A 23,265-nucleotide genomic window follows, 5' to 3' on the forward strand; every position below is an offset into this window, starting at 1 on the left:
GCTAGGATTTTTTCAAAGAAATTAAAAAACTCATGGCCCCCTCCCGACAATATTTCTCAAAAAACTAAACTTAAATAAGTCTTAGACTTATTTTTTGCTTTTAATCACTAACTTCAGAATACCTAGCGTAAGTTATCATTTATGGCTTCATGGCCTCTTAGATTTCTGAAATGACTTCCAAGGGGGGGGGGGGGGGGCGATATTACCTATTTTGGGAAACCCTGCTATATGTCTTTATTAAGTTATAAAATGAATATTAAATTACTTATAGAGTAAAAAGTTTGAAATTAGTTTAAGGTGTTATTTTGTGTACAAATAAAGTTTAAACAAATGCAAAACTTTAACTTGGATATAGTAAACGAAAATTAATTAAATTTGTAGGAGTACAATCTTACTTAACTTTTCTTTAGTACATATAAGTTAAAATATTTTATACTCATCACATAAACTTTAACTTTTTTTTTACTTTACTCAGTCATTATTTTTTAATTTATTTTTTCATTTGGTAAAAGGAATATGGTATACTAACAATTCCCACCCGCGCACAATTCCCACCCAGACGATTGCCACACAATCAGTTTCCATCCTAATCAACTGCGACCCGATCAATTGCAACTCGAATCAATTTCCTTTAGATCAGCTCCAACTCGAACCGATTCCCTAACGATTAATTCCAACCCAAGTTGTTCATCACTTTTGCACAAAGCGAGTATCCACTTTTGCATGATGCCACTTTTGAACAAGTCGTCACTTTTGCAGTTTTTAATTATATTAATATAGAACTATAACTTAAATAAATTAAACCAAGTTATTAAATTTTAATTTCATAAACCTTAAAAAATTCAAAAAAACTTAAGTTTTACTTTAATTTTTATTATAAAAAAACTTCTACTTATTTACTTTAAAATATATCAGAATCAAAACAAAATTAACATAAAACTTAACTTTAAAAAAATTTATAGCTTATCAATTTTTTTAAAGTAAGGTAACAAAAAAAAAATCATAGCTTTTTAATAGAATTTAAACTTTAGATGACTTTGACTTGGTCTGAAATCTAAGATACAAAACAAAATACATAGACGCACAAAAACATGCACGTACCAGGATTTTTGACAATTACGTTAAATTACATTATTTTAAGCTTAATTTTATAAATTTCAAGAGTCTAACATTGATATTAGTCTTTTCTAATTAAAAACTTTTTTTTGTAAACAACAGTTTGATAGTTTTACTTATAGTTAGTTTAACAGTATAGTAGTTTTATTACTCTTAATTTAAAATAATTTTTAACTTTTTATTAAAACTTAATAAACTGCTTAAACTTGTAGGTTAGTGCACTTAAAAAAATTTTTAGATTTAATTTGAAACTAGTAGTACATGTTAGTATTTTAACATAAAAGTAACGTTTAGTCTAAAAAATATTTTAAAATATTTTAGTTTATAACTGTTTGCCCAGTATCGTGTGCAGGTACAGATTTAAACGATAAATTAAGTAAGTTATTTTACCTGGTACTATAAAATTAATGATTATCAAAGTAAAAAAAAATAAAAGCTAGTCCAAAATAAACAAAACTTAAACTTAATAATTTGTTCTTTTAATCGTCTGTATTTTTATAATAATTAATTTAAATATATGTTTTTACCAAAATCAAATTAGTTTTCAATTAGCCTTTAGTTATATTTATTTTAATTTTTATTTACTTTTAAGTTTAGTTTTACATTAATACGTTATTGATTTGTAAACAGGTGAGAATTATTTTTTATACAATTTTAGTTTAAATCTATTTTTTTATAAATGTATATAGATAAATTTCGGTAACTTAGTTTGATCAAATTTTCAAAAAAAGTCAGCCGTGAAAAAGTGAAGACTGGCGCAAAATATGGCACCTGTGAAACATTGATGCTATTGCAAACAGAACGCTTTTTGCAAAAGTGTAGTCATAAAAAACGTGTTAACTTGTGGAAAATAAACACCTATGCAAAACTGACACAATGCAAAAATGACTCTCCGTGCGAAAGTGATACTGTGTAAAAGTGACGTGCAAAACTGATTGGATGGGAACTGATCGGGTGGGAATTGATTCGGATAGGATCTGATTCGGGTGGGAATTGTGCGCGGGTTGGAACTGAGCTATTCCCAGTAAATAAAGTTTTTATTTATTGAAAATTTTTGTGTCAAATAAAAATTGAAAATAAAAGGAAAATGAGCAATACCTGCTGATATATTTTATTTTGCAACGGTATCTTGAAAACTTAAATTAATAAGCCTTTATTATGTATTAATACTTTAAGAAGTTTTAAAAAAAGGTACTTATAACACGAAATTAAAACACGTTGTAGTATATAAAAAATCTAAAAGCTATATTGTTAAGTTTTGTATAATAAATATAAAATCAGTGTCAGTTTTATGTTGTTTTATCACAGTTCGTTATTCATATAACTACGGACGAGATACGATGGTAATTTATCAGCAGCACATCTAAATCCTAAATTTGAAGCTGAACTATCTGCCGTATTTTCACTTCTAGCAGAACATCTATGACGATAGCAGAATTTCTAGAACAGTAAAATATATATTGGATAATAATAAAAAACCCTTAAAAGTGTTTATTATAATAAAGGCTATTATGAACACGTTACTTAATTTAAAAAACAACTTTTGCACTACAGAGACTAGAATGTTAAGGTGTAGCTAAACTGTGTTTTATTATTAAAAAATACTTTTAAAAGATGTAACAATACAAAATTAGTAGGTACACAAATGACACATTCATCACGATTAATAATTATGTAGCGGCGGCTATATTGCATTGATTTCTCATTTCATTATTTAAAATAAATAAGTAAAAAAATGGTTTCTAAAACGGGAACGGGTCTAAATTGCGCGAAGACAAAAGTGCGCGAGGTTACTAAATTGCACGCGGGGACTAAATTGCACGAGAACAAAATTGCACGAGTGTACAAAATTGCACGAAGATACTTTTGCACGAAGACTAATTTGCACGCGGGCACAAAATTGCACGAGGGGACAAAATTGCACGAAGACTATTTTGCACGGAAGGTCGATTTTGCACGAGTTACAATTTTGCACGGAAGGTCAATTTTGCACAAAAAATATCAATTTAAAATAACTAAAAAAAAAACAATAATAAAACCTTTATGTTTTATAAAAAAATAATAATAAGCATGTGCTAGTGTAGTTCATTCTAATTTAACCAGGTTTAAATTAATTTTATTTATTTTTATTTTAAATATATATAACCTTTTTTTATTGAAACTAAATCAATGTGTTTAAAAACTATTATAAATTAAAATTTTTATTTTAATAAAAATAAAACTAGAATTTTATCATACTTAAAATAATCCTTATTTAAAAATAGACATGTATCGATATAAACATAAATTATATTATAATTATACTAAATTTAAGTATGAAATAAAACAAGATTAAAAAAAAATAAATAAATAAAATTTTACACGGGTAGGTGTTAAAATTGCGCGAGTGTACAAAATTGCACGAGGGGACAAAATTGCACGAAGATACTTTTGTACAGAAAAAACGAGCATGCGAAATGGTGAAACAATTAAATAAATTTAGAAAAGAGAAAATCCGTTTTTTGAAATTTTTATTGTGCATTGTACAAAAAGTTCTGTTACGGCTTTGTACTTCCATAATTTATACTTAAAATTGTACTTTTTTGTTTTATATAAAAGTTTTAAACCTAATTTATATATCAATATTTTATATTTTTCTAAACTTTATCTTAGTTGCATCAGTATTTGCACGCGTTTTAGTCTAATTAGCTCTTAAGTTTCTCCTGCTCTGTATTTTCTCTTTATCTAACCAAGACTTGCGAAAAAGCACTGTCAGAAGCAATTTTATTTTTACAATTTTAGAAGAAAAAGGAAATATAAGCTTTTGACTTAAATGAAACAAACAAAATAATACAACAGTTACAATTAGTTAATTTCTTTTTTAACAAAAATAAATAGTTTTAACAAAACTCTTTTTTTGGTAATTATATTTTAATAACGGTTAGAATCTAATTTTATAATCTAGTTTTTATTTTTATTTATATAAATTTATTTTGATAAATTTTTGTTTATTATTTAAATTGTTCATTTTGACTTTTATATTTATTATTATTTCATTTAAATTTATTTAGTTATTTATTTCATTTAATTTGACTTTTTATATTAATTTTATTAACTTTTGTTTTGGACTTTTATTTAATGTATTTACTATTATTAATTTTTTAATTTTTGTAAATCTTAAATATTTTTTGATTTTTTAAAACTTATTTATTATTAAGTTAGTTGATTTTTTATATTCTAACCTTTTTTATTATTTAAAAAAATCTAATTAACATTTAATTTTTTTTTACTTGAAAATATTTTTTTTACTTAAAAGTACTATATATATTTTTTTATTTACTTAAATTTTTCACCATTTTATTTTTTATATTTTACTTAATATTTTTTTCTTAATTTTTCTTTATTTAGTTATTAAATTTTATAATTCAGATTTTTTTATTTTTTTGAATAATATGTAATTTTGTTTCGTGTTTTTTATTATTAAGTTATAAAATTTTCAATTCTGTTTTTTTTTTAATTTTTTTTAATTTTTCGTTATTTAGTTATTAAATTTAATAATTCAGATTTTTTTTTTTGAATAATATATAATTTTGTTTTGTAATTTTTATTATTAAGGTATAACTTTTTTAATTCTGATTTTTATTTTTTGTTATTTAGTTATTAAATATTATAATTAAGATTTTTTTTTGAATATTTTATAGTTTTGTTTTGTATTTTTTATTATTAAGTAATAAATTTTTTAATACTGATTTTTTTATTTTTTTAATTTTATTAAAAAATTTCGTGCAAAAGAGTCTTCTCGTGCAATTTTGTCCCCTCGTGCAAAAATGTCTACGCGCAATTTTGACCCGTCCCTGGGAAGGAAACAAAACCCGTGCAAAATTGACCCTCCGTGCTAAGTTGTCACTAGTGCAAAAATGACCCTTCGTGCAAAAGTGTCTGCGTGCAAAATTGTCTGCTCGTGCAAAAATATACCCTCGTGCAATTTTGTCTGCGTGCAATTTCATCTTCGTGCAATTTTGTGCTCTCGTGCAAATTAGTCTTCGTGCAAAAGTATCTTCGTGCAATTTTGTGTTTTCGTGCAATTTTGTCCCCTCGTGCAACTTTGTACGCTTGCGCAATTTAGACACCTACCCTTCTAAAACAATATAAAGACTGTGTCCGAAATACATCATTTTTTGTAGAAGTAATTCTGAGTTTTTTTCTTTTATTTGTCGTTCTGTATTATTTGTTAAAACCTTTTATATAACTCGAGTTTACTTGAGTAGTTGTATATGGCCATAGGGGGGGGTAGAAGCCATTTTTTGACCAAAAATAACATATAGACTTATATTATAGTAAATTTCATAATCTTTCAGATGCTTTTTTTAGATTTTAAAAATATTAAGTAACTTTTTTTTTATAACCGGTTATATAAAAATATTTATATAAAAAAATCAAACTTACCAAAATTTTAAAGCCGTTTTTCTCGAGTTTTTAAAAACGGGCTTTAAAATCTATCTTCTCCTTCATTTTTCAAGCAATCTTCTTCAAATTTTCAGGAAATGTTCCTTACATTATGAGAAAAAAACGTTATTTGTGAATTTTAATAATTTTAAAAAATAAAAATTTTATGACAAAAAAAAAAAAAAAAAAGTGATTTACTATCAAAAAAAATTATTTTTTTTCAAAAAAAAGATATTTTTACTTAAAATTTTTTGAAGTCACAAATAACGTTTTTTTGTTATTGTATAAAGAATAGACTGTGAAAGTTTGAAGAAGATTGCTTAAAAAATGAAGGAGGAGATAGATTTTGAATGCATTAGTCTTTTTTTGCCGTTTTAGTTTTTCCTTCCCCATAAGGAACCTGTTATGCGGCCCGACTTTGGCCGGTCATATCTCAAAAACTAATTCGAATTTTTAAAAACGGTAAAAAGCAACTTGAAGCTTAGTAAAAACTCTATAAAATAAGATCAACTTGTAAAAAACATGGCCTACCCCCCCCCTATGGCCTTAAAATAGCTTTGCACTTCATTATTATGTTATAGACTAGTAGGTATTTCTACTATTTTGTGGCATTTTTTTAATATAAATAACAAACAAAGATAGACTCGCGCTGTGCTAAAGATATCTAGGGTAGTTAAGACCATGATTACCCGCTCTAGTCATATTAGTTATAAGGATACTGCATCCTCAATAGACTTTGAATCTGACACACCAACCAAAGAGAGAAGAGGCGATATTAAATTTAATTACATCAGAATAATAACGTCCTCGGCTGTTTTTCTATCCATCAAACAGAAAAAGTAAAAGTTACTAGGAGTGTACTGGATCCTAACAAAAAACAAAACAGTTTTAAGCCAATGTCAGACTTAAAGCATAACGTAAATTATCAGGCTTGCACGTTAGATTTGATGTACCCAAGAATTGCTGGAATACAACAAGCTAGCGCGGTGTACATTAAGACGCAAGACGAGATAGAAAGTCTTAGTCAAATATACTTTAAAGAGAAACGCATAACCGCTAAGAAAGTCAGCGCACGAATGCGTTACGCAATGAATTGTGAGCATTAATGACGCAATCATTGTCAAGCAGTAATTATAACAGTCCTTGAGAAAAGTATTAAAGATATCCTTTTTTTAATAATAAAATAATAATTTAACTGTTGTTTACATCATTTTATTACTACTTGCTATCAGTAATTATTCCTAAACAGATTCCTTAATAAATTCAAGTTTAAAACTCCAGAATATCTAGTGTAAGTTTTTTATTTACCATTAAAAGTACCTAAGACTTTTTTTAATTTTTTGCTCTTCATCAACAACTCCAGAACATCTAGTGTAAGTTTCAAATTATGACCTCATGGCCCCCCTTTGGCCCCTTTGCTGCTCATGGCCCCTTAAGGGCCACTTGGCCCACTTTGGGAAACCCTGCTCTATTCAATATTATCGCAGCGAGAAATTATATTTTGAATAAGTCAAAAATAATGCTAAGCAAATTTATAATCTCCTCCGATTTAAAACTTAACCTAACTTCAAGTCAGACTTACACTTTTTAAGTAAAAACAGTATTTAAGTATGTTTAATATAACTAAAGTAAAATACTAAAACTTTTTATTACCTACAACTTATACAGGTAATCTGCAGCGCAACAAAGAATATTGAAACCGAGTCAAAAGTAGTTATAGGTATCTTAAAACTTTGGCTATACAATAATGTTTAGTAGGTTTAATTTTTATTTATTGTTTGGATTAATTTAGCTAATATAAACAAAATAGACAGTTTTTATTTATCAATAACTTCTTTTTCAGTTAGGATATTAACTAGCAAGAAGTTAACTTATTTTAGTAGATTTTAGAAATAGTAAATTTAATATAAAGATACTCAGAACTACTACTATTAAAATATGGTAACAAGAAAAAAAAAGCACCTAGTTACAGTGTAAAGGTGTAAATATGAAATTATCCAAAACAACTTATATTAAGTAGTCCTATCATTGTCAATTTTTACTTAGAGTTTAACTGATTGTAGAAAACTTTAATAGCTGCTCTCTTTACATATCTTGGTTGATTTTTAATAGGCATGTTCTTACTCATATTTAAAAATGATAAAAAAAATAAAAATTTTGGTTAATGAGTTTGAAATGTATAAGTAAAAACTTAAACTTCTTTCCAGAAAAAACAATGCTTATTAGTTTTTTTATTTACATATTGAAATAGAGAAGATAAGATTTAATATGATTTTTTTCCTCATATATTCTTTGAATATTGGTATCTTTAGAAAAGTTTCATATTTTAAAACACTATAAGCATTGTTTAGTAATTTAAGTCAGGATAGAACCTAAAGCATAAAATATATAAATATTAAACCAAGCATTTTTTTTAAATGAGTAATTCTGCGGTCGCGTTTCTGAAGGTTACTGAAAAAAACTTAATATAAAAAAAATTGTAAGGCTTTTTAAATATTTCAAACTTTATACCTTGCTACACATAAATGAGCCTCCCTTTTTGACTTTCGATTTTCCTGAGACTGGTCCGTCCTTTTAAAGTTCATTTTGTAAAAAAAAAATATAACATAATCAAACTTAATTATTTGGCTTTAACAAAAACATATAAAACTTCCGCCACAATTCAGACAGGGTAAAAAACTTTTGCAACGAAGTAACACTTTTTGTAAATACTGTACAATATAAAAATGAAGCATCTGTTAGTCATTAACAGCAACCATTTAAGTATTAAACCGGTTTGCTTGAATCATAAGTTTTAGGTGATATTCTCTGCCTGATGAACTCCAATAAGAACGGTACCGACCATGGACTGCTGTGATATTGTTCTTGATGGTCAAGTGGTGCAGTCGATTTCTAAATGTGTGGTGGTGATTTTTTTTTCCTGCAGATACCCGTAAAAACACTAGCGGGTTACTAGTTAAAATAAATAACAATAATTGAAAAAAAACATTAGTTTCAAACTTAGGCAGTCTTTCTTATGAGTCTTGTGTTTTTAGATGTTATGGGAGGGCTTCTTAAACCTTTCTTGTAAACGTCTTAAGTAAAATCATTACTATTGAAGAAAATTACTGTCTTGTACTGTTATTAGAACACTTAAATAAACCTATTTTGAGCTTGTGATTAAACCTAAAAATATCGATACTTTTTTGTAAAATTGAATTAAGAAATGCTAAACTATTTCGAAAACTAATAAAAAATGTATGCTAAATTTTGTGTTTTTAGTTCTGAGAGAATCAAAAAAAAAAAAAAAAAACTAACACGAACCATTTTAAAACTTTAAAGTATATACGCATAAAAAACTAAAAAATTAAATAAAGAAAAATTAATTTAAAAAACTAATATTTTCAGTTCAAATTATTTAAATATAAAAAAGCAGATTAAGCCTCCTTTTCGCTATTCTAACTGTTAGCTAACAGGAAGATCCCACCTTTGCCTTTACAACATGATCTTATCTCGTAAAGTTTTATGCGAGCATTCAGACAGTTTTCACCGCTTAAGAAAATTCTAGGTAGTTTTTGAAATAAAAGCAATCTAAGTTATATTTACATATCTACAGTTTAATAGGATCTTTATTGAAGGCGCAAAGTAAAAAAGCAAAAGAAGGCTATTTCACCAAAAATCTACTACCTCTTTCATTTTTTTACCAATTATCCTTAAACTTTTAAACTTAGTCCTTAAAAAATATTCTAATACCACTAGTATGTTTTTTTTAATTGATAATGTTTTTTATCTAAAAATTATTCTTTTAAACATTATTATATTTTATTATTAAAGCACTTTAAATCTTTTAAACTAATTAAGAAATGATTCCTAAAAATTTTAAGCTTCTGGCTTAAAAAATATTTAAGTAGATAGAACTTTTTTTTTATTTAAGAAAAAAAAACTATGAAAAAGTTACGTTCGTATCAAAAATTTTTTATGAAATGACAATAATTCAAAAAATTATTAAAACTTATGTTTTATAAATATAGACTGCCTTATATTTAATACTTGAGCTAAAATATAAGCCTAAATATTAAATAAATAAAAAAGCACTTTCCCCCTCATATGGCCGTAAAATTTGATCATTTAAAGCCAATTTAGAAACACTTTACACTTGAAGCAAAACTTTGCATACATTACTGCAAAATAAATAAATGTTCAACAATTTTACTTAAACTTTTAAGATAACAAACACAGTTAGTTTATTTTCAAATCAAAATTATATGTTGTTAAGTTATATAAAGCTTTGTTCATTTATCAAGTTATTAATAAACAACTAACAGATTTCCAGGTATCAGATTGTCTTGAGTGATCTTTAGTCCACCAATCATTAACCCATTCCCAAACATTACCAACGGAATTGTACAAACCAAATTTATTAGCAGGGAAACTATCTACTGGACTTGTTGCTACATAACCGTCTTCGGCAGTATTTCCTTCAGGAAATTCCCCTTGCCAAGTGTTCGCACTATTGTAAAAATTTTAACTTTAATTTTTTATGCTATGAATTAAAAATATTAAAATTATAATTGTCATTATTTTGCTTTAAAACATAATTATATTAGAAAAAGTGTAAATAAGTTTAAAAAATATTTGTTTAACACGCGCGAGAATAGATATTTACCCCTTTTACATGATTGCAAAAGAGTTTTTGAAAAAACTTTCCAGGTTTTCTGAACTTATTCCAGATTTTTGAAATTACAAGTTTTTTTTGTCAACTTTTGGTACAAAATTATTTTTAAGGTAAAAAAACTGTCTTAATAGAAAAAATATTGAAAAGATAATGTAATTCTGTTTTAAATGTGTTTTATGATTATAAGTAACACAAAACTATTGTACATGATACATTTTCCGTACCTATTCAAACATTAAAATAATTTACATTTAAGTATTGCTTAAGTTTAAGTTTTTTCAGGCTTTCAATGATTTTAGTTCAAAACTATCTATGTGACATTTTGCGACCTAGTTTCATACTCATTTTGTCTCATCAGACAGAAATAATCACAATGAATCATTGTATAAGTCAAACCGAAAATAGTTTTACAATCGCACTGAAGCTTCAGTTTGTGAGTTTCAATCAGAAAAGTATGACACTGCTAAATCATCTTTAATATAGTCTGGTCAGTTTCAATGTGGGATTAGAGTAAACGCTCGTTATTTTTTTTAAGATTAAGAACTTTATTTATGTTTTAATTGAAATAGTGTTTAAAATAGACTTAACTAATCACAATTTTTTTTTTTAACTTATTATGAATTTTACTTCAAAATTGTGATTTTAAGCCAAGAGTCAACAAAACATTAATAAAACTCAAAGTCGCTGAAAATTTCAAAATCTAATTTGTTTAAGTTAATTTAACAGTCAAGATTTAAATGGATTTAAGAACTATCTAAAAAAAATTCTAAAAATTTTTCTAAGTTGAATTAAGAACTATCTAAACATTTTTTTAAATTTAACCCAATTATCAAAAAAACTCAATAAAAAAGTCAAAAAAACCTATTTTGTACTATTATTATATTCTGGTTCAAGTTTTGTCTGCTTTTCAGTTTATTAATAAAAATTAGTTTCTATGTCTGCATGAGTTCATTAATTCCGTTCTTTTGTTGATGCAATTTGTACAAGATTCAAATATTTTATTTAGTATAAATTTTACTTCAAAAAAACGTTATCATAAAGTTTAAGAGTATAGCGGGGAGGGGGCTAAACCACCTTTTTCACAAGTTTGTCTTATTTTATTGAGTTTTAACTAAGCTACAAGTTGCTTTTTACAGATTTTCAAAGCTCAAAATAACTTTTGAAATATAGTCAATCAAAGTCGGAGACTACAATAGGTTCCTTATGGGAGGCGCAAAACAAAATTACGAATACTATAAGTCACTAAAAATATATCTTCTTCTACGTTTTTTGAGATAAACACCTCGAACTTTCAGTATTTATTTCGGCGATCATCAACAAAGTTGAGATATTTTATGCCTTCGATAATAAACAATGAACTTCAGCTCAAACTTTCAGGAAATGTTTCTTGCAATACTTTGAAAACTCTGTCAGAACAAATTTTTTTTTTAATGACAAAGAACAAAAAAATATTACAAGGAACAGTTCCAGAAATTTTGAAGTAATTTTCTCAAAAAACGTAGGAGAAGATATATTTTTAGTGAAAAATATTTTTTTAGTTTCACCCTTCCATAAGGAACGTATTTGAACGGCTATATCTCAAAAATTGTTTGTGATTTCCCCCCTATGCCCTTAATGTGCGATATGTATAATATTATGAATACAATAAGGTACTACATTAAATTTTGACACGATAGAGCCATCAATTTCACAGAATGTTATATTTTAAAAACAATTGCGAGTTCTAACTGGGATAGCTTCAAATTTCCACTACTGTTTTTAAATTGCTTGAAAATCATGCAAATAGTTGGCATATTTGCTGAGTCAGCAAAATATTTTTTAATCAAACTAGTTAGCTTCCCCTGATAAAACTGAAAAAAATTTATCCAAAAACTTTCCAAAATAAAATAAGCTGATTATATTTATAAACATTTTTAATACTGTTTTAAGTCTTAATGAATAAAAGCAAGAATTTAATTTTTTTAAACTGTATCATTCAAATAAATCCAAGTTTATGTTATTTAAACTGTAAAGGTTATATAAGTGAATAAGTATACATCCATAGTATTGTTCAAATTAGTTTTTTTATACAAGGCGACTTGGTTTATCGTTTTTATTTGTGGCACTTGAATTTTATCTTCATTTTATATTGTCAATATATCAATTTTGAAAACATACAGCATCAAAAATAAGAAATAAAAAATGCTTAAAATTAACCCTTTCATCTTCAAAACTTGTTAAATATGTTTAACTTACTAATGATTTCCTTTTGGCATGAATTTATTACCCCAAGGATACAACCTGTCATCAAGACCACCTCTACTCCCTTTTTCCCATTCCGATTCTGTTGGAAGTCGCTTTTCTGCCCATTTACAAAAAGCTACAGCATCATTCCAAGATACATGGACAACTGGATGATTTAACCTTTTTGAAAGGTTTCTAAATTATTTAAACTTACTTATTCATTTTACGTTTATAATTATCTAAAAATAAAAATTGTAAAAAAAATTTACTTATTTTTAATCAGAAATCAACAACCATTAAGGCTTTTTTTTATTAAACGCTGTAAGTATTATTGTTAAATCTGATACTAAAAGGGTTCCACTCAAGCTTAAAAAATATTTAGTAAAAATTTGATATACACTAATTTTTGTATAAAGTTTTCTACACAAACGTATACACGGTAATCTACTAATCATAAACTATTCTTTTAATTAAAAAAATAAAATATAAATCTATTGTCTCCTGAAATAGTAAATCTAAAATCTTGAAGTTTAGGAAAATATTGATTAAATCATTTGTATGAGGCTACAGATTAAAAATGTTTGCTTATAAATTTATACTTCCACAACTCGAAAAAAAAAACCTCTTTTGTGATTAATTTAGTTCTTTTATATAATTTAATTTGTCATTATTGATAAAAATATAATTAGCTGTTTAAATTTTATCCCGTAATTAAAAACTTATAAGTTAGTGACTATTTTCGTGTGACAGATGTTATATACTTTTCCACAAGAAATTATTTAAAAACTTACTAAAAACAGTTTACTATCATTTGTAATCCGAGATCATTTCTAACCCGATCATTTCTATCCGAATTATTTTTAACCCGGTCATATCTAATCCGATCGTTCCAATTACATCGTTTCTAACCCAACTATTTATAACCCGATCATATCTAACCCTATTGTTTCTAACACGATCAGTAATTTTTTTTTGTTTTAGGATTTATTTTAAACACTATTAATTTAAAAAGAAATACACTAAACCAAATTGATCTTATATTATAATATTGTTCACTTTATCTTCACCAAAACTTAGTGCTTAAAAAGTTTTAACGCAAATGAATTTTTAATAATAAAATTTTTTTAACTAGTTATAATTTCAAATTGCTTCCCTTATTCTGACGTTTTTCTTAATATTAACCTACTTAAGTCGAACTTGTTTCTGATTAAAAAAATTACTATATTGTATTATGTTTCTAAAAGTTTTGCTTTGATTAATTCTCAAAGGAAGCTTATTTAATTATATTTAAGTTTTATCTATTTGTCATTTAAGTAACTAGAATATTATTTTAACACAATAGAACTTTAAATTAAATTGTTACAAATGAAATATTCAGATACATGATATCTATATTACAGTCTATAAGCTGTGCTGTAAGTCTAGCGCAACCGTTGTATAGTTGTTGACTAATATATTACTTTTTTAAAGTCAGTTAGTTTAGTTTACACATGCAAGCTTTAAAACTTGCACAAATGTTTCTAAAACTTGCACAAACATATTTAGATAATGGAATATAAAGAAACATTAAACGTCCTTTAACACTTTTGCTTTATTAAATGAAAAATCAAAACTTTGAAATATAACAACTTAAACAGATTTATTTATTATCATAACAAGACCGAGGATTATCAAATTTCGTGTGGGTTATCTTCCTAAAAAATCTACTAAGTTTACATAATATCCAAAATTTTTTAATTAAAATACATAAATTAGTAACTTAGTCAGTATATGTATTTTTTTTTACTATTAAATTCATTTTATAAAAAAGAAGAGTTTTTTCCATTCATAATGAAGAAAAACATTTAAAAATTTATGTTTTGATTTCAGATATCTGAAGAGTTCTTAATTATGCTGCTTGTAAAACCTAGAAAAGATTGGAAAACAAACTTAAACAGTTAAGGGCATAGGGAGACAGAATTATAATTTTAAAAATTATGCATGCTATTAAAACTGATGTTGACTTATAGTCTATACTGATGACTTAGCATCTGTTGTCATATTGTATATAGATGAAAAAGTTGGACTCACCAAAGGAAATGTTACTTTGCTTGATCTATAAATACAAAACAGAATAGAGGTACCAGTCCCTTCTGTCTTGTGAAGAACAAAATAATAGAGATTCACAAGTTGCAATCAGCTGGCTTACAAATTTATTAGTGACAGTGTCTACAAACTCATAATCTTTTAGTGCCATGCTTTTGGAAGGACTTTTAGCCTAGACCTTTATAATACAATTGATAAGCTCTTAACAAAATAGTACAATAAACTGTGTGTTTTTCAAAAAACATATTCTAAAAACGCACAACCACCAAGTATAACCTACACAGCTACTTGTGTTCCATTTAGACAGATAGTCAAAAATTTACCTTTCCAACACAAGTAAAGCTGAGATTGATAGTGTGTTAAGCTCCTTCAGAAAATTCACATAAGGTACAATAGACACCAGACTCTACAAACAAAGTTCTGTATAAGAAAGCAGAAAGGGCTCACGCTTACTAATACTTTTTGAATCGTCTTAACCCACTTGCCCTCTCAAAGTGTCTTAACAATAGTTGCAGAGATGTCTACCACACAGAAAGTGAACATAGTTTTTGTTTTGTTTTTAAGTTCTTGAAAATAAACAATAGATATATTTCACTATTCATATTAATTTAAGATGTTTTTCATCCTCTTCTATTACTTACCGTAAGCAGCCTCTAGGGTTGCAACAGATAAAGCTAAAAAATATTCCCCAACTTTTCTAAATCAATTTTTTAATTAAAAACGATTGAAAAATACATAAGCAAAGACTTGAAAAATCAATTGAGAAAACAAAACTTTTTGAAAATAATGTTAGCAAAATGCATTTTTTTTAGTGATAATAAACTTTCTTACTAAAAGCATGTTTATATCAAATTTTTTGATTTTTGTTAAGTAATTTTCCTGACTTTTCCAGATTTTCCTGACTTTGTATCAAACCTGAATCTTTTGAGTTGCAATGGTATTACATAATTTTGATGATGTTTTTAAAAACTATAATTCTGTTTTTCTTTTATTTGTAGAAATAAACAGACTTTCTTTTCTGACAACATATTTTCTTAAAATTTTGATACTTTATAGTTTTTTGGAGCTTGTATTAGTTACTTTAAAAAATATTTATACAACTAAATAGTTAACTGTTAATAAAATAATAAAATATAACCTATTAAAAATATTGGAATCTGGTCCTTCTGGTTTATACCAAACCGCATGCTTTACAGGTAACCACCAAGGTGCACCTTGGACAGCTTGTGTAATGCTTTTTGAAATTTCTTCACTCAAAAGTATATTTAAAACAAATGATGTATTGAAAACTTCAGCTTCAGTTTTGTATCCTGTATTTTCAACAAACAATCCAAACTCTAAGTTTGAAACTTCATACTTGTCTAAGAAAAAATTTTTCACGAAAACCCTAGAAAATGAATTCTAGTTATTTTACATTAGTATTTGTAAGATAAATTTTAGATCAAGAGCTATAAACATATTCTTAAGTCATAAGTTTAAACTTGAAAATTAACTGAAATACCGTAGCTTGGTTTACGTTGTAGCATTTCTACTTATTATATGAATCTAAAACTTAAATTATAATAATACATTAGAAGTTAGTAGCTTTTTTTATAGACAAGCCAAAAACACTACAAAGAGTTTTCAGAAGACTAATAATTTTTTCAAACCATATTAAAAAGCTTGAAAAAAAAAATTTATCAATCTTAAAACATTATACATAAATTAAGACTTACTGTTTTCTTAAACTACAAATTTTATTATATTACACAAAATTAAAGTTTGCTTCTTTTCAAACAGATGTTTTTCAGCTATAAAATAATAAATATGTTAAATTTCTAAATTACACAAAATAAAATTATTGTATATTATAGATTTTTTGTATCTAATCAAAGTTTCATCATTTGACACCTAAAAACTTAAAATACCCTGTTTTTCCTAACTTTCAAGTAATTTTTATTTAAAACTCCGTGTTTTTTTTTAAATTTCTTAATTTTCAGGTTTTTTAGGATTCAAGGTCTTTTAATAACCATAAAGTTAGGTTAAATTTTTATAAAGCAATTATTTTTTTCATAAAATTTTTATGTAACTACAATTACATATTAACTATTTTTAATTGACACCCTAAACCAGTGGTTTTAAAAATTTAAAAAAAAAAATTTTTTTTGTTTATTTTGATATAAAATTTTTATTTTTAATTTTTTTTAATTCATTCTGACAGAATTTCCTAAATATATCAAGGAACATTTCCTGAAAACTTGAGGTAGTTATCTCAAAAAACGTAGGAGAATATAGATTTTTAGTGAAATAGTCTATTTTTGCCATTTTAGTTTGCACCTCCCATAAGGATCCTGTTGTTGCCTCCGACTTTGACTGGTTATATCTCAAAAATTATTTTGAATTTTTAAAATCTGTAAAAAGCATCTTGCAGCTTAGTAAAAACTATATAAAATAAGATCAAATTTCAAAAAAAGATGTTTACCCTATTTCTCAGCAAAAAAAGTGTGTACCCGAAGGGCAGAGTGTATCTAAGAAATCTGTACCTTTGTTGCAGGTTACTGCACAATCAAAGAAAACCTCAGCATAAGTCAATCAGAGCCAAGCCCTGGACTTCAAGCTTAGGTTAAGATAAAGTTCTGACCACTTTGACCATTACCTTTTTCAACCAACTGAAGAGTTTTAATAAAAACAAATGGTCCAAGTAATAGGACCAAAACTTTAAGCACAAAACATAATTAAGAGAAAACTATAACAAACATCTAACAAAACAAAAAAGTATGACTAAACTAGGACTACTGAATTAAGTTTTTTAATGAAAAATAAATTAAATAACTTTCTTTTGGGACTTTCACCATCATTTGTAATTATATTGTTTGTTCCCATATTAAAATGACCTTCAGGAATTAATGACATTTTGTTGAACCGATGTACCTTTGCCTCATTTTCTATTTTTTGGAACACTTCTTTTAACTCTTGGTCTGTTTTACCATCTAAAAAAAAAATTTTATTACACAAACTTTAAATGTTGAACCTAGTTACAACCCAATAATGCTTTACAGTATACTCAAAATCTAATATTTTTAACTTTTTTATACTTTAAATTTTTATCACTATATTTTTTATCCCTAACCCTTACCCTTGGTCGGTAAGCGGTTCTCATATTTGATTGGATTGGAATTGTGTAATGGAATTGTGTGGGGGTTTAAACTGAGAAACTTATCTTAGAATGCAAGTTAAAGCCAATATTTAAGAGCAAGATTTTTAATTATTAAAGTCAAGAATTCATACAGCAAAATCTAAATTTAGTAAATTTAAATTTAATAACTTAAAATGTCAGATTTCAAGGCCATAGGGGAGTACCATGTTTTTTACAAGTTGATCTTATTTTATAGAGTTTTTTTTAAAGCTTCAAGATACTTTTTATCGTTTTAAAAAATTTGAATTATTTTTGAGATATGACCAGTCAAAGTCGGGCAGTGTAATAGGTTCCCTATAGGAGGGGTAAACTAAAACAGCAAAAAAAGACTATTTTATTTAAAATCTAACTCCTCCTACATTTTTCAAGCAATCTTCTTCAAACTTTCACAGTCTAATCTTTATACAATAACAAAAAACGTTACTTGTGAATTTAAAAAACTGTTAGGTAATTTTTATTGAAAAAAAAAAGACTTTTTTTTATATTTTGTTATCAAAATTCAAAAGTAATGCTTTTTTTCTTACAATATAAGGAACATTTCCTGAAAACTTGAAGAAGATTGCTTGAAAAATGAAGGAAGAAATAGATTTTTATTGATTTTTAAAATTTCCAAGAAAATTGACCGTGAAAAATTTTTGGTCCATACTATTGTATTGGAAACTTTTTACAAAAAATAAAATGTCTCAAAAATTAAATGATATTTTTGAATTCTATAAAAACTGGCTTATAGTTTGTACTTAAAGCTTTCATATAAAAGCCAAAGTTAACTTTTATTAAAAAAAGTGCTTTATCTTCCCTATGGCCTTAAATTAATTTTGTTTATTGTTGGAGTATGAACTTTAGTAAATTGAGTTATGTAAATTAAGTTCTTATTCTTATTAAAGAGCTTTATTATCAAAATTTAACTGTTATATTAGACTTGTCAAATGCTTTTGTGTAACCCTGTATAACTTTTTTTCTATAACTTACTGTAAACTTTAAGCAACTAAGTTTAATTTTTAAATACAAAAAAAGTATGTAAGTAAAGTTAAGGTAATACAAACGTTATATTATTCTAATAATTAAGAGCTGTAAAGGTTAAATAAACCTCAACTTATAGTATAGAGTTAAAAAGTTTAGTTTAGTCACTTAAAATGCAAAAAATCTCTTTTTATATTTTTTTAAATACTTAGTTCTTATACTTAAAAAAAGTTTAGCTTTATGATGCTTAAATGATAAATATAAAACTAAACAACAAAGGTTATTTTCTAAAAAATATACTTAAACAACTTTTTCCTCATCCATAACTTGAATAAAACACCTAATTAAATACACTGCAACTAAGCTTCCTCAGTAAAATCTAAATAGTTAATTAAATGAAGCTAATGTATAGTTTAAGTAAAAAATTTTAATTATAAGCTGTCAAAATTATGCAATAATTGAATAAGCTTTGCTTGCACAAAATAAAATTATAAACTTTAATTGAACTATGAAGTTAACTGAACTTTTTGATATTATTACAATTATTTATAACTGTTCAAAATATAGGTTTAATTGTTTGCTAACAAAAGATCCTAGTGAAGTAACTCCACTGGAATATAAATAAAAACATATTATACGGTAATCTTCCTTTATTCTACCAACATATGTTTCTGTGTAAACAAATCAACACACTTCCACTGGGTTCTGTAAAAAAATAATAAAATGCTTCTATTCTCTTATTACAGTGATTGTTATTTTTTTACAGAACCCAGTTGAAGTGTGTTGATTCGTTGACACACAGAAACATATGTTGGTAGAATAAAGGAAGATTACTGTATAATTTGTTTTTACAATTATTTATAACAATACAATTTTTGTTTTTTATACTAAACTAAAATAACAATACCTTAATAAAACTTATTATAACAAAATTAAATATTCAAGTTAAAAAATAAAAACATAAATTATATAAATAAAATAAATTAAAGAATAATTATAAAAGTACAGCCTGATAAACATACAAACTAGGTTTCAATGGTTGTATAAAAATGCTTCCAGAATATTTAGCTGGAAAGAGTTTTAAACTTCAATCAATGTCAAAAAAATATGATCTTGGTTTCTAACACACTTGTGGTATCTGATCAGCATGTGGGAAAAAATCTCTGAGACTGGATTAAGGGTTCACAATAGGCCATCACCTTGACATGGGAAACAAAAAAAATTATTTTAAAAAATATTAGCTAAGATTCTAGCAAATTTAGAGCTTCAAACCAATTTTTAAACTAGCTTTTACAACAGAAGTTATGACAGTTGGCGTGAGGCAATGTGAAAGTTTTTTGCACAGATCTAACTTTAATGCCTTTATAAATATAAAAGCAAGCAAGGAAAAATTTTTTAAAATTAATTTTGTTTTTACTTTTTCATAGTTTAGTAAAGGTATTTCAAAGTTTTTAAAAATACTTTAAGTTAGTAGTAAACATAAAACTTAATTTTCACTTATTTCTGTTCTAATTCTAGCAAACCTTAAAAGATTAAGTATTTTCTTGACTGTAATACCACATTCATGAAAATACTCAAAAAAATTATAAAGATTTAAACTTTAATAAAGTTATAAAAGCATTATGAAATTATTTAGATTCTTTAACTTTTTTATATATAATGCCAATGAATTGCTCAAAAATTCTTTATAGAACTAACTTTAGATTAAAGTTTTATTGATTAAGTTCTATAGAAATGTTCTTTCTCTTTAATATTTTATTTCATCTAGCATTTACTAAACACTTACAAGTTGTTAGAACACAAAATTTATAAAAATTTTAATTTAGTATGTACTATTTTAAGTTTTGTATAAATCTGTTTTTTGTTTAAAAAAATTCATAATAAAAAAATAAAATAAAAACAAATTATACAGTAATCTTCCTTTATTCTACCAACATATGTTTTTGTGTGTCAACGAATCAACACACTTCAACTGGGTTGTTAATAGGAAAGATAACTTTTAACTGTTATCATTCCTATTAACAAACCTGTTTAAGTGTGTTGATTCGTTGACACACAGAAACATATGTTGGTAGAATAAAGGAAGATTACTGTATAATTTGTTTTTATTTATATTCCAGTGAAGTTACTTCACTAGGATCTTTTGTTAGCAAACAATTAAACCTAAATTTCAACAGTAATAAAAAAATATTAATAAGCTTCTACTAGTTCAATAAGTCTTTTTATGATTTTTTATTTATTTGAAAAATCAATTGGTGTAATTTTAGGCTACATAAAACAAAAGATTTTTGTAAAGATTTACAATAATTGATTTCGTACAAAATTTAATTCTCTATGTCAAGTTCAGTGTGACTCTGGCCTACTGTTAATTGGATAAACATTAAACAAATAAATGCTTATAACTTGAATTAACAAAGAGGTTTGGCCTAGAAGCTTAAAGGGTGAGTACTTTTCTTTCTCTTTTTTTGTAATTATCTAAATATGCTGAAAGCTTTGTCTATATATTCTTTAAAAGGAAGTTTATGAAAAAACAAAAAGTTTGTCTTATGTTCTAGATATTTAAAATCTTAATATAAGTGAGTAGTTTCATACTTCTTAAATAATAATTGCTTTTTATATGTTTTTCAAAAGTTTCTATTATTTTTAAGTATTTAATATTATTGTTTATTTTGTTTGGTGTAATTAAGAACTTTCTTAGAATCAGATAAAAAAGTAGTATTTTTTAACACTTTCTTAGTTGAACTTAAATTTGAAATTCAAGTTTTTGTGAGTAAAATTTAAAAACTAGTACATCATTTTGAAAAGTTAAGTTAAAAACATTTTCATTCCAAAATATAATTTACTTTTACTTAACTTATTAGACAAATTTTACTAACAAGGCTTAGTCAAAAGTCTTTAAATATTTTTAGTTCAGTTATCTTCTTATTGAGTAGACACATCATGATAAGTAGGCATTTTTAAGCAAAAAAAATTGTGTTAATTATTTTTCTTTTGACTTCCTATATATGAAATTACTGATAAGTAATAAATTTTGGGCTATTTCAAAGTAACTGCTTAGGAGAAATATTACTGTATATTGCTATTTATCTATACAATAAGCACTAGAATACACAAAGGGAGGTCAACAAATATTTGTGCAACTTATGCAATCTGGTTTAATGGTAATTAGAATTCATCAGACAGGAATAACTACAACTAATAATTGTATCAATATAACTAACGTGCTTCAGTACATTAACACTAAAGCGTTTTTTTTTTAAAGTCAAAAAAATTAAACAAGAAACAGTATTTAACAAATAAATTTACCAGCAATAATAATCTTTAATTAAGAAATTTATTTATGAAACATTAGCTTAACCAAAACTACTTATTTGACAAAATTAAAAACTGATAGAAACAATTGTAAAACTTACTAGAAGAAAGATAAGTGTAACTTTCTTTTGTAATAGTGACTATCAGAAATATATATTTTAAATACATATGAAACTATTAAATTTTTTCTGTATAGAATACACTTATTACAAGTATTACAAAATCTCATCAGATATATAATAAAACATCTAATACATTATTTAAAAAAAAACAAAATTAATGCTACATGATATATAATTGCCACTCTTTAGTCAAAAAAAACTCTCCTGAGTGACTTTAAACTGTTTTGATTTATCCAAAAAAATAATCTATTTTAACTTTTTCAGTAATCTTAAAACTACCCTGAGCTTTTATTAAAAAATAGACTGGATTGAGTTATCCAGAGTTTTTTTAATTCATAATGTGTTTCATAAGTTTCAAAATATCATGAGTGTCATGAGTAAGTGGCAACCCTGTAAAAGTAAAAAATATATTTTTTTTTAATAAATGATACACTAACATTTAAAATATTGTCACCTTTAGGTATCATATTTACTAGAAATTATTCATAGTTAACTATACAATAAATAAAAAATACATATGTTTCGAAATGAATTAACTACTGTAAATATATAGAAAATAATATCTCCTCAGAAGGAAATAAAGAACAAAGTAAGATTTTTAAAGAATTACACAAAAAAAAACACATTGTGACGTTTCAACTAAAATTGAATAATTTTAGTAAGTCTATTTTAAAAACAACTTATGTACAAGTTAACTTATTTTTGCTTTGTTTGTTCTTGTTTATGGATTTATTTTGTTGTTATTTTTTTGTTATTATTTAGTGGTTTTTGTTCTTAAATTTAAAAAATACAACAATAGTTTATTAAATACCATGAAAAAAGATATCAAGAATATAACATCCTCTGACAAATTATTTATTTTTTCTCACAAATCAACTAACATTTACAAAATAGACAAAAACACATACAATAAACTTTTGAAAGAAAATATCACATCAGACTACAAAAAATCAGACCCAGGAATAATTGAAAAAATAAATGAAGAAACCTATAAATTCACCATCAAATACAATGTAAAAGGCAAAATTAAAAAAAATAGAACAAAAACCTGCATTCATTAAAAACAAAGACCACAAACTAAACTGTAGAGTTTTGAACCCCTCCAAATCCCCTTTTAACAAGTTCACTAAAGCTAAACTATACACAATAAATAAAAGAACAATAACAGGCTTAAAACTAAATCAATGGAATAA

The 23,265-nt window shown here is 25.4% G+C and overlaps 1 protein-coding gene across 2 annotated transcripts; it reads right to left on the reverse strand.

Moving 5' to 3' along the window:
- Window positions 1–573: 573 nt before the first annotated feature.
- LOC145832708 (formylglycine-generating enzyme-like) lies at window positions 574–22,137 on the reverse strand. 2 transcript variants are annotated; one of them, XM_082940018.1, is made up of 7 exons: window positions 22,052–22,137; window positions 17,316–17,472; window positions 15,642–15,890; window positions 12,431–12,598; window positions 9,844–10,030; window positions 8,053–8,112; window positions 574–2,556 (listed from the first exon to the last, which is right to left on the reverse strand). In XM_082940018.1, exons 1-7 carry the CDS (start codon window positions 22,116–22,118, stop codon window positions 2,419–2,421), a joined length of 1,026 nt encoding a protein of 341 aa, XP_082796144.1. In that variant the 5' UTR covers window positions 22,119–22,137; the 3' UTR covers window positions 574–2,418. The 2 variants fall into 2 exon arrangements, with proteins under 2 accessions (XP_082796144.1, XP_082796145.1); XM_082940019.1 differs by lacking the exon at window positions 8,053–8,112.
- Between the last annotated feature and the right edge of the window lie 1,128 nt (window positions 22,138–23,265).

The sequence above is a fragment of the Thalia democratica genome, chromosome 3 (assembly GCF_965202585.1).
Source record: "Thalia democratica chromosome 3, ktThaDemo2.hap1.1, whole genome shotgun sequence".
NCBI lineage: Eukaryota > Metazoa > Chordata > Thaliacea > Salpida > Salpidae > Thalia > Thalia democratica.

What these genes read in the sequence shown, in the direction of transcription:
- LOC145832708 (XM_082940018.1), bottom strand. Translation starts at nt 22,118, where the DNA reads ATGTATTTAAAATATATATTTCTGATAGTCACTATTACAAAAGAAAGT. An exon ending in TTACACTTATCTTTCTTCTA is followed by an intron (nt 17,473 to 22,051) that starts GTAAGTTTTACA and finishes TTTTTTTTTTAG; the next exon opens with ATGGTAAAACAGACCAAGAG. An exon ending in AATCTGATACCTGGAAATCT is followed by an intron (nt 8,113 to 9,843) that starts GTTAGTTGTTTA and finishes GAACTTTAAAAG; the next exon opens with GACGGACCAGTCTCAGGAAA.